The sequence below is a fragment of the Ammodytes marinus genome, assembly GCF_949987685.1.
Source record: "Ammodytes marinus genome assembly, chromosome: 23".
Lineage (NCBI taxonomy): Eukaryota > Metazoa > Chordata > Actinopteri > Uranoscopiformes > Ammodytidae > Ammodytes > Ammodytes marinus.
Window position 1 is genome coordinate 21236772 of NC_137227.1, and position 12915 is coordinate 21249686.

At 45.3% G+C, this 12915-nt stretch overlaps 1 protein-coding gene across 2 annotated transcripts in view; it reads right to left on the reverse strand.

Annotated features, from left to right (window-relative positions):
- Positions 1–3508: 3508 nt before the first annotated feature.
- The window catches only part of LOC307268961 (uncharacterized protein), a 19400-nt gene continuing 9993 nt past the window's right edge, over positions 3509–12915 (reverse strand). For both annotated transcript variants that reach the window (XM_080051775.1, XM_080051774.1), the window contains one exon: positions 3509–4900. In XM_080051775.1, coding sequence (XP_079907901.1) covers positions 3550–4900 — 1351 coding nt within the window. In that variant the 3' untranslated portion in view covers positions 3509–3549. The remainder of the gene's footprint in view (positions 4901–12915) is intronic.

Sequence of the window (12915 nt, forward strand, 5' to 3'; positions counted from 1 at the left end):
CTCTGGTTTCCAATCATCATCCTTCTCCTTCTCCTCTTGATCTTCTTCCTTCTCCTCTCCGTCTCTCCCGTCCCCTTCCCTGTGACCGGAGGAGCCGTCCACAAAGTCCTCCGACGATTCTGAAACCCCGCCATCCTCATCCTCAGCTTCCTCTGGTTCCATTTCTTCTTGGAGAGATGTTGAGCTGCAGGACACAACATCTCCTCCTCTACCTCCGGCCTCCTGAACAGGGCTGCTGTGGGGAGCAGAAGCAACAATTAAAGGGGTTCAGGGGTGATGTGTTTAAAGTCTGTCTTATTATATGATGCTGTTGCTAATACAAAACTATACGGCCAAAAGTATGTGAACACCTTTCTTAACCAGTGAATCCAGCAAGCGAGCTTTGCCGTCCTAAGCGGACGTTCACAACACCAAAAATATGAGAAGCAGAGAGTGGACGATTCTATACCATGTATGGCAAAGTCACCAACAAAGATATGGCTGTTTATTGATTTTCTAAAAGGCAGCTGTCGTACTTTTCAACAACACCTCATTCGGGGGCTCTGCTGCTAGCTTACCTTCCAACTGAGGCAGTGAAGGCACCACAGACAAGTGGAGTAGCGTAAAGTGTACAGCCCCGTGCGACTGCCAAACTCTTCCTCAGCAGGCCCCTTGCCAGAGGCTCGTTAGGATGAGATATCTAGATTTATATGCGCCCAATGGGGTTATTTTGGGAGAAGGGTTTCAGAAGCTCATAAAAAGAACAACATCATATCATCGTGACGTGTTGTGGGGGTGGTGGGATCGGTCACCTTAAATTTGTTGGAACTTTATTTTCTTTTAAAGTAACAGCCCTACTTCAGACATACAACACAATGGTTCACCAGGTTTCCATTTCACCATTTAACACAGAATGCATCCAAGATTTCACTGAAGACCTTTCTCACAGTGTGGTACAAGATGTTTAAGACAGTTTAAGGAGCCTGAGCAGAGGAAACTCAATAAATCAAACTCATACAGTTCTGTTTAAAGAAATTGATATAAACAGGAATGGATCAATTGTCAGTGTCCCGTTGCAGCATCTGCCACTACATGGCTCTTCATGTGTGTTTTCAGACAGTGGCTCTGGGTAAAGGCTTTCTCACAGAGGGAACACTTGTACGATCGCTCCCCGTTGTGGGTCCTCATGTGATATCGCAAGTAATGGCCGCGAGCAAACTTTTTCCCACAAATCTCACAAACAAATCGTTTGAGACCTGAATGGGTTGTCATGTGGACATTAAGATTACTCTTGTCTGTGAACGACGAGCTACATTCCGGGCAGCGGTACGGTTTTTCTCCAGTGTGGATCCTCATATGTTTTTTCAAATGTCCCTTAATACAGAATCCCTTGCCACATTCGCCACACTGGAATGGTTTTTCATTGGTGTGTATTCTCATGTGGAGCTGCATCTGTTGCTTTGTCAGGAACATTTTGCAGCAGACGTCACAGAGGTGAGATCTCTCTCTGTCTGTGTGAGTCTTCTTGTGTGACCTGAGTGTATCAAGAAGTTTAAAACGTTTCCCACAAATCTGACAGCTGTGAGGTCTTTCGTCCGAGTGGCTCATTTTGTGGTGTTTTAATGTTTTGTAGCAGCTGAGGGACTTGTCGCATATGTTGCAGACGTATTTATTTTTGTCGGTGTGAGTCCTACAGTGAGCTTTGAATTTGCTTTTCAGTTCAAACACTTCATCACAAATGAAGCATTTGTGCAGCTTTCCCGCCTCATGGAGTTTCTGATGATTCTCCAGGGACAACTTTAACGCAAACGCGTCATAGCAAACATTGCATTTGTAAGGTCTGTCGCCTGAGTGGGCCGCCACATGCTCATCCAGGCTGAGAACACTGAGGAAAGACTCTGAGCAAATGTGACAGTTGTACATTTTGTGGCGGTTTTTGAGATGATCCTTAAACGCCTCCACAGACTCTGAAAGCTCCCCGCACACTCCGCAGAGACTTCCTGGATCTTCCACGTGACTCCAGGCGTCTTTGACAAGTGCCACCTCTGATCTGTGCAGAGCTCCGCAGACTTTGCAGGTGAAAACATCATCACTGGTCCCAGTCTTTGGTTTGATCCAATACCCTCTGGGTTGTCGTTTCTTTGTCCTCTTGCTTTTTTTCAGCTTTTCGCTGCTCTCCTCTGGTTTCCAATCATCATCCTTCTCCTTCTCCTCTTGATCTTCTTCCTTCTCCTCTCCGTCTCTACCGTCCCCTTCCCTGTGACCGGAGGAGCCGTCCACAAAGTCCTCCGACGATTCTGAAACCCCGCCATCCTCATCCTCAGCTTCCTCTGGTTCCATTTCTTCTTGGAGAGATGTTGAGCTGCAGGACACAACATCTCCTCCTCTACCTCCGGCCTCCTGAACAGGGCTGCTGTGGGGAGCAGAAGCAACAATTAAAGGGGTTCAGGGGTGATGTGTTTAAAGTCTGTCTTATTATATGATGCTGTTGCTAATACAACACTATACGGCCAAGAGTATGTGAACACCTTTCTTAACCAGTGAATCCAGCAAGCGAGCATTGCCGTCCTAAGCGGACGTTCACAACACCAAAAATATGAGAAGCAGTGTGGAAGATTCTATACCATGTATGGCAAAGTCACCAACAAAGATATGGCTGTTTATTGATTTTCTAAAAGGCAGCTGTCGTACTTTTCAACAACACCACATTCGGGGGCTCAGCTGCTAGCTTACCTTCCAACTGAGGCAGTGAAGGCACCACAGACAAGTGGAGTAGCGTAAACGTGTACAGCCCCGTGCGACTGCCAAACTCTTCCTCAGCAGGCCCCTTGCCAGAGGCTCGTTAGGATGAGATATCTAGATTTATATACGCCCAATGGGGTTATTTTGGGAGAAGGGTTTCAGAAGCTCATAAAAAGAACAACATCATATCATTGTGACGTGTTGTGGGGGTGGTGGGATCGGTCACCTTAAATTTGTTGGAACTTTATTTTCTTTTAAAGTAACAGCCCTACTTCAGACATACAACACAATGGTTCACCAGGTTTCCATTTCACCATTTAACACAGAATGCATCCAAGATTTTGTAGTAGCCGAATGTTCCCCATGGCTTGACAAAGACAAAGGACTTCAGACTGGACTCTTTAAATCAGTGTTCCAAGTTTATTGCAGGAGTTTCCAGAGGACATTACAGAGGACTTGGTGGTAGCTTGAGCATGGGGGGCTGTCCCCCAAAGGCTAGCTCTATACGCCTGTGAGCAGTCTTATATCAAAACCTTGGCATGCTGGTTCTCCTAAAATAGGCATATCACAGGTCCCAGCATCGGATGACGTTTATCTATTAAAAGGTTGTATTCATCTCTCACAGTGACCTCTAACATTTAAAGGCTCTTGCTCAGCAACTCTGGTATTAACCATTCAAAATCCACCACAATTTCACTGAAGACCTTTCTCACAGTGTGATAGCAGATTGTTAAGACAGTGTTTAAGGAGCCTGAGCAGAGGAAACTCAAACACATACAGTTCTGTTTAAAGAAATTAATATAAATATAAACAGGAATGGGTCAATTGTCAATGTCCCGTTGCAGCATCTGCCACTACATGGCTTTTCATGTGTGTTTTCAGACAGTGGCTCTGGGTAAAGGCTTTCTCACAGAGGGAACACTTGTACGGCCTCTCCCCGTTGTGGGTCCTCATGTGCGCGTTCAAGTAATGGCCGCGAGCAAACTTTTTCCCACAAATCTCACAAACAAATCGTTTGACACCTGAATGGGTTGTCATGTGGGCATTAAGCTGACCCTTGCCTCTGAACGACGAGCTACATTCCGGGCAGCGGTACGGTTTTTCTCCCGTATGGATCCTCATGTGTATCGTCAAAGTTCCCTTCATTGGGAATCCCTTGCCACATTCACCACACTGGAATGGTTTTTCATTGGTGTGTTTTCTCATGTGGAGCTGCATCTGTTGCTTTGTCTCGAACATTTTGCAGCAAACTTCGCAAAGGTAAGATTTCTCTCTGTCTGTGTGAGTCTTCTCATGTGACCTGAGATTACTAAGACATTTGAAACGTTTCCCACAAATCTGACAGCTGTGAGGTCTTTCCCCGGTGTGGATAATTTTGTGTACTTTTAATCCTCTGTAGCAGCTGAGGGACTTGCTGCAAATGTTGCAGACAAATTTATTTTTGTCGGTGTGAGTCCTACGGTGAGCGTTGAATTTGCTTTTCAGTTCAAACACTTCATCACAAATGAAGCATTTGTGCAGCTTTCCCGCCACATGGAGTTTCTGATGATTCTCCAGGGACAACTTTAGAGCAAACGCGTCATAGCAAACATTGCATTTGTAAGGTCTGTCGCCTGAGTGGGCCGCCACATGCTCATCCAGGCTGAGAACACTGAGGAAAGACTCTGAGCAAATGTGACAGTTGTACATTTTGTGGCGGCTTTGGAGATGATCCTGAAACGCCTCCACGGACTCTGAAAGCTCCCCGCACACTCCGCAGAGACTTCCTGGATCTTCCACGTGACTCCAGGCGTCTTTGACAAGTGCCACCTCTGATCTGTGCAGAGCTCCGCAGACTTTGCAGGTGAAAACATCATCACTGGTCCCAGTCTTTGGTTTGATCCAATACCCTCTGGGTTGTCGTATCTTTGTCCTCTTGCTTTTTTTCAGCTTTTCGCTGCTCTCCTCTGGTTTCCAATCATCATCCTTCTCCTTCTCCTCTTGATCTTCTTCCTTCTCCTCTCCGTCTCTCCCGTCCCCTTCCCTGTGACCGGAGGAGCCGTCCACAAAGTCCTCCGACGATTCTGAAACCCCGCCATCCTCATCCTCAGCTTCCTCTGGTTCCATTTCTTCTTGGAGAGATGTTGAGCTGCAGGACACAACATCTCCTCCTCTACCTCCGGCCTCCTGAACAGGGCTGCTGTGGGGAGCAGAAGCAACAATTAAAGGGGTTCAGGGGTGATGTGTTAAAAGTCTGTCTTATTATATGATGCTGTTGCTAATACAAAACTATACGGCCAAAAGTATGTGAACACCTTTTTTAACCAGTGAATCCAGCAAGCGAGCATTGCCGTCCTAAGCGGACGTTCACAACACCAAAAATATGAGAAGCAGAGAGTGGAAGATTCTATACCATGTATGGCAAAGTCAACAACAAAGATATGGCTGTTTATTGATTTTCTAAAAGGCAGCTGTCGAACTTCCCAACAACACCACATTCGGGGGCTCTGCTGCTAGCTTACCTTCCAACTGAGGCAGTGAAGGCACCACAGACAAGTGGAGTAGCGTAAAGTGTACAGCCCCGTTCGACTGCCAAACTCTTCCTCAGCAGGCCCCTTGCCAGAGGCTCGTTAGGATGAGATATCTAGACTTATATGCGCCCAATGGGGTTATTTTGGGAGAAGGGTTTCAGAAGCTCATAAAAAGAACAACATCATATCATCGTGACGTGTTGTGGGGGTGGTGGGATCGGTCGAAGTTATTTGAACAAATCACAGGTCACCTTAAATTTGTTGGAACTTTATTTTCTTTTAAAGTAACAGCCCTACTTCAGACATACAACACAATGGTTCACCAGGTTTCCATTTCACCATTTAACACAGAATGCATCCAAGATTTCACTGAAGACCTTTCTCACAGTGTGGTACAAGATGTTTAAGACAGTTTAAGGAGCCTGAGCAGAGGAAACTCAATAAATCAAACTCTTACAGTTATTTTTAAAGAAATTGATATAAACAGGAATGGATCAATTGTCAGTGTCCCGTTGCAGCATCTGCCACTACATGGCTTTTCATGTGTGTTTTCAGACAGTGGCTCTGGGTAAAGGCTTTCTCACAGAGGGAACACTTGTACGGCCTCTCCCCGTTGTGGGTCCTCATGTGAAATTGCAAGTAATGGCCGCGAGCAAACTTTTTCCCACAAATCTCACAAACAAATCGTTTGACACCTGAATGGGTTGTCATGTGGACATTAAGATTACTCTTGTATTTGAACGACGAGCTACATTCCGGGCAGCGGTACGGTTTTTCTCCCGTATGGGTCCTCATGTGTATCGTCAAGTTTCCCTTCATTGGGAATCCCTTGCCACATTCGCCACACTGGAATGGTTTTTCGTTGGTGTGTTGTCTCAAATGGATCTGCAACTCTCCACTTGTCATGAACATTTTGCAACAAACCTCGCAAAGGTGAGATCTCTCTCTGTCTGTGTGAGTCTTCTTGTGTGACCTGAGTGTACCAAGAAGTTTGAAATGTTTCCCACAAATCTGACAGCTGTGGGGTCTTTCCCCGGTGTGGATAATTTTGTGTTCTTTTAATCCTCTGTAGCAGCTGAGGGACTTGCTGCAAATGTTGCAGACAAATTTATTTTTGTCGGTGTGAGTCCTACGGTGAGCGTTGAATTTGCTTTTCAGTTCAAACACTTCATCACAAATGAAGCATTTGTGCAGCTTTCCCGCCTCATGGAGTTTCTGATGATTCTCCAGGGACAACTTTAGCGCAAACGCGTCATAGCAAACATTGCATTTGTAAGGTCTGTCGCCTGAGTGGGCCGCCACATGCTCATCCAGGCTGAGAACACTGAGGAAAGACTCTGAGCAAATGTGACAGTTGTACATTTTGTGGCGGCTTTGGAGATGATCCTGAAACGCCTCCACAGACTCTGAAAGCTCCCCGCACACTCCGCAGAGACTTCCTGGATCTTCCACGTGACTCCAGGCGTCTTTGACAAGTGCCACCTCTGATCTGTGCAGAGCTCCGCAGACTTTGCAGGTGAAAACATCATCACTGGTCCCTGTCTTTGGTTTGATCCAATACCCTCTGGGTTGTCGTTTCTTTGTCCTCTTGCTTTTTTTCTGCTTTTCGCTGCTCTCCTCTGGTTTCCAATCATCATCCTTCTCATTCTCCTCTTGATCTTCTTCCTTCTCCTCTCCGTCTCTCCCGTCCCCTTCCCTGTGACCGGAGGAGCCGTCCACAAAGTCCTCAGACGATTCTGAAACCCCGCCATCCTCATCCTCAGCTTCCTCTGGTTCCATTTCTTCTTGGAGAGATGTTGAGCTGCAGGACACAACATCTCCTCCTCTACCTCCGGCCCCCTGAACAGGGCTGCTGTGGGGAGCAGAAGCAACAATTAAAGGGGTTCAGGGGTGATGTGTTTAAAGTTAAAAGGATACATCACCCATACAGAACCGGCGTTCTATCATTATCTCTATTATAATATAATGAATGAGGTTTTTCTTCCCTCAGTCTTCCCTTGGCCCAGCTGTCCTGTCAATCCTAACCCTACATTTTACCATGTGTGATGAACGCATGGGAAAATGTAGGGTTAGACAGTGAGACCATAAAACACTCTTTCTGCCTTTTCTCAGACGAGGATGAACTGATTTCTAAAATGTTTGCACATTTATACTACATAGGATCTCAGAGTTCAATACACCTTAATATTTCCACCGGTGATGTAGGTCTTTAATCTTATATGCTGCTGTAGCCAATACAACACTACACTGCATTCCAAATTATAAGGCAAATTAGATTTTCCCAGATTTTCCTAAACAGTCGATGCAAATCACAGTCAGTATAATTTTGAAGTCATCAACCGTTAGAGTATATTTCAAATTGTATTGAACAAACCTCCCAATAATAAAAGTATTCAGCAATTCTTGCATTCATTGAACTTGTGAGTTCTTGGAGAGTTTCTGCTTGAATATCTTTGCAGGATGCCAGACTAGCCTCCCATAGCTGCTGTTTTGATGTGAACTGCCTCCCAACCTCATAGATGTTTTGCCTGAGGATGCTCCAAATGTTCTCAATAGGGTTGAGGTCAGGGGAAGATGAGTTTCTCTCCTTTTATGCCCAAAGCAGCCAGTGACACAAAGGTATTCTTTGCAGCATGAGATGGTGCATTGTCATGCATGAAGATGATTTTACTACGGAAGGCACTGTCCTTCTTTTTGTACCACGGAAGAAAGTGGTGAGTCAAAAACTATACATACTTTGCCGAGGTCATTTTCACACCGCCAGGGACCCTAAAGGTGCCAACCAGCTCTCTCCGCATGATTCCAGCCCAAAACATGACTCCGCCACCTCCTGTCTGCCGTTGCAGCCTTGTTGGGACATTGTGGCCATTCATCAACCATCCACTACTCCATCCATCTGACCATCCAGGGTTGCACGGTAGGGCTGGGCGATATGACGATATCATATCGTGGACGATATGAAAGTGTCTACCGGGAGAGATTTGGCCATACCGTTTATATCGCAGAGAAAAAAAGTTAATGTGGCGGGAGCATAGATGGAGCGGGAGGCAGCTGTCCCTCCGAGTCCCTACAGGTACACTGCAGTTACACCGCCGCGCCACACGGGGGCTCTGCAGCAGAGTTCTGGGCTGCAATACAGCTTCTCTACCCGCAACAGAAGAAGCCTCATCTGTTGCTCTAGCTGTCTAGCTCATGGTCTAGCTCCATAGCTCCGGTGCGCCGTCACTAAAGTTAACAAACCAACTCCGTGTCACGGTGGCAGAGCAGCTGGTTTTAACGGTCAAAAATGTCATCGGGCAAAGGAAACTTGCTTGCTGCTTCAGCGTGCTGTTGCCGTGACGCAGAGTTGGCTTGTTTTAACTACATGGGTTAGCTCTCGTGAGCTAGCTGGCTAATAATGACATTTTTAGCCTACTCGGGGCTTCACCCTCGTGCTGTTATTGTTGGAGACAGTTTTATGTAACTTTAAAACATGTCAAACTTGAAAATATTATTTGTGTTGAAGCTGGAGTTAAAGTATTACCAGACATTTGCTCATTAGTTAATTTTGACAGCTTTTTAAATGAAGATGAGCAAATACTGCAGGAAAATTCAAGTCTTTCATTATTTTGATATAGGCTACTATCAATTGGAAAATTTAGGCTCTTTGGTTGATGCTGTCATTTTTATTTTGCGCTGACTGACTAAAGCCAGACTGGTGTGGTATTTTGTATGGACATTTAAGTTCCAAGCAAAAGATGAAAATAATCTAATGTGATTAAAGTTCAGTACAGTTATTGTAATCCATTGAATTTTAAGGAAAAATACTATATCGTGATATAAAATTACCTATATCGTGATATAAGATTTGGTCCATATCGCCCAGCCCTATTGCACGGCACTCATCAGTAAACAAGACTGTTTGAAGATGAGTCTTCATGTATTCCTGAGCCCACTGCAACGGTTTCAGCTTGTGAGCATTGTTTAGGGGTGGCCGAATAATAGGTTTATGCACAACTACAAACTTCTGGACTACACCTTGAGGTTTGCGGGACTCCAGAGGCACCAGAAGCTTCAAATACCTGTCTGCTGCTTTGTGATGGCATTTTAGCAGCTGCTCTCCTATTCCGATGAATTTGTCTGGCAGAAACCTTCCTCATATTACCTTTATCCGGACGAACCCGTCTGTGCTCTGAATCAGCCACAAATCTCTTCACAGTACGATGATCACACTTAAGTTTTCTTGAAATATCTAATGTTTTCATACCTTGTCCAAGGTATTGCACTATTTGATGCTTTTAGGCAGCAGAGAGATCCTTTTTCTTTCCCATATTGCTTGAAACCTGTGGCCTGCTTAATCATGTGGAACGTCCTTGTTAAGTAGATTTCCTTTGATTGGGCTTACTTAGCAAACTGATTATCACAAGTGTCTGAGATTGATTTCAATGATCCAAAGTGCCCTTGAGATTGATTTCAATGATCCAAAGCGCCCTGAGACACAATACCATCTATGAGTTTAAATTAAATACAAAACATTAAATGTTTATGACACTTAATTCCAATTTGCATAATAATTTGGAACCCAGTGTATATGGCAAAAAGTATGTGAACATCTTTTTTAAGCTTTGGGTTCAGCAAGCAAGCATTGCCGTCCTATATGTTGATGTAGCTAACACCACACTAGAGTCCGACAGCCTCAGTGGAACCCATGTGTGGTGCATGAAACCAAACCATGCAACCCGTCTAGTCCTGCTGATTTCAGTGAAAAAGGTGTTCAGAGAGCTTAACTCAGTCTGGTTGGTCAGGCTTATCCTGGCCCAAGCCCTTGACGTAACCAATCTGCAAATAAACAGTTATTTTACAGTCCAAATACAAATACCTTAACATCTTACCGTAGTAGAGAGGTTTGAGTGTCCCAATGAAGCTGAGGGCTGTGTTGTCTGCAGCCTGGTGCCCCTGGTAAGGTCTCCCATGGCATTTGGTCTCAGGCGAGGCCAGACTGACAATGGTCCAAAAAGATCCCATGAAAGGGGGAGAAGTTCGGAGAAGCCATGGATAAAGACTTTCGGTCACTGTTGAACTGAACTGAGGAGGAACCCGGGCGATGGTAGGAGCACTTTGAGGGACTCCTAAAACTGACTTACCCTTTAAAGTAGAGGCAGAGCATGAGGCTGATGGGAGATCATGAATCATGTCTCTGCAGAGTAGTATTTACTCTAAATCTTGATGTATTTCATGCCCCTGTAAAGCACTTTGAATGGCCTTGTGTCTGAATTGTGCTATAGAAATAAACTAGCCTTGCAGAAGTCACTGAAGTAGTCAAACCTATTATTTGAACCCCATGGTGGACCCCGATAGTCAGGGAAGTCGTCCAACAGAAGAACGAGTCCTCCCAACATGTGTTATCTCGGGGGACTCCGGAGGCAGTTGCAAGGTACCGACAGGCCCGACCGGCTGCTGTGAAAGAGGAGTTCAGAGAAGGAATGGAGAGGAACTTCCGGTCGGCACTATGGGGCTTCTTGAGAACGGTTCCACACGTTAGGAGGGGGAACCGGGGAACCATCCAAGCTGTGTGTCCAGTAAGGCAGGGATGCTGTTGACCTCAACTGAGGAGGTAATCGGCTGGTGGAACGAGCACATTTAAGATCTCCTGAATTAGAATCCAGACTTACACACCAGTGTTTCCCCCAGCGCTTTATAGCTAAGGCGGCCGCCTTAGCAACGCCAGCCTCCCGCCTTGACTACCAACCGACCCCCCCCCCCCCCCCCCCAAAAAAAAAAAAAAAAAAAAAAAAAAAAAATTAATTATTTTTTTTTTTTTTTTGTGCTGCACAATTAATGTACTAGCAAGCGCGATGTGTGTGTTGTGCATGGTCATAACTGCGCGAAAGGCCGCGATTTGCGGTAAAAAGCATGTGTCTCCAAGCGTTTCCCTATCAACTGCTCTGTGTCTGCGGCTTTGCGCGCGCGACCGTACCGCACCGCGCGCGACTACGGCATGCACGCGGGAGAGTTAAACGAGCAGAAGCAAACCGACATTTAACCGGTGGCGATAATAAACGCAGTGCGGTTCTATGGGAATATTTAGCTGAACAGAAAGAAGTGCTCTGCAAAGCTAGAACAGTTTAAGACTCCACATCACTGTGGCAACACAACCTATCAGCGCAGAGAAAAGTTTGAAGAAGGCATGAGAGTGATGGCCCAGGCAAGTTTCAGTAAGTGTTTACAGAAGTGCCAAACTAGGCCTACTGTCTTTGAAATGCATTTAGTCATTTTAAGGGGAAAACACATTGTATTTATTATTTAAAGTTATTTTTCAAACAGCATGCTAGTGTAGGCCAAGAAGATTTATTTTCTGAATTTTCAATGCTGCTTTATTTTTATGTTTTAAATTGGGAAATACATGTTCCAAAACGACCTCTGTATTTAAAAATAAATCAAGCAAGTAGGCTTAAAATAACCATTAATCGCACAACAGCCCCCATCCAAAAAGGAACTTTTAAAAAGTTGTATTTGCACTTTGATGTGCATACACATGTTAAATGTATGGTCCATTATTTGTATTTAGTGTGTCTGTATAGTATTGCACCAAAACAGTAGAAGTTTTCTTTAATTGTGCTTTGTACTGTCTGCACGTTTACATATAATTTGTACCTGCACATAGCAAACAAAATTGCACAACTGTAAGGTCAGTGTCTGTTTTATTTTTGTATTCAAATAAACAGTTGTTTATTTCTTTACGGCGCATTGGCATCTTTGAGCAAAATACCCCTAAAATTTTCGCCGCGGCGCTGCGCGCCGCGCCTCCCCTGACCCGGGCCAGTGACCACCTTGACTAAGACATTTTCTGGGGGAAACACTGCACACCCTCTATGGTGGAGGCAGAGCTGGAGGCTGGAGGAGTTGGTGGTAGTCACTCAGTGCATATACATGCAGACTCATAATCGGGTAAATAAAGGAATAAGACTTAAAACAGGACTTGTAAAATGCATGTAAACACCTTTATCCGATCTACTTCACACACAAATCGGCACATTAACGGACAAGCAAAGTCGGATAAGAACACCTAGATAACTCCTTCATAGCATAGCATTCTATCTGCATGTAAACAGGATCGCACATCGGGGTTTGCGTTCTGCGCTTGCTCGGATCCCTGCCGGGGAGACGACGTAATAAATTGAAGGGTTTTTGCCGTAAGGCTCTAAAACCACTTGTTGAAAGGGCTACAGCGCCACCTAGCATAGCGGAGTCAGCCATGCTCCGGCCATTTATCCGATTCTCTGAAAGGCCATGTATACTCAGACAAGTGACACGGTCCGTTCGAGTGTCTAGTTCGATATATGTCTTAATACAATCTAGTTGTCCCATGGAAACGCACTGAGTGAGGTAGTTTAACAACTCCACTGTGGCAAAGCCCTGAACACTCTGGGTGTGGAGGGGGCGGTCTTGGATGAAATGTCTCTTCAACATTGTGTGGAAGTCTGGTGCAGTGGCAGACCGGGTCGGTGGTTCCCCTGTTCAAAAAAGGGACCAGAGAGTGTGCGCCTAGTACAGGGGGATCACACCTCTCAGCCTATCTCGTAAAGTCTACTCCAAGGTGCTGCACAGGTGGGGTTGGCCAACAGTCAAACCTCAGATTGAAGAGGAGCAATGCAGATTCTGTGTAAGGTTCGATGTCCACATACTTCTAGCCTAGTAGTTTATG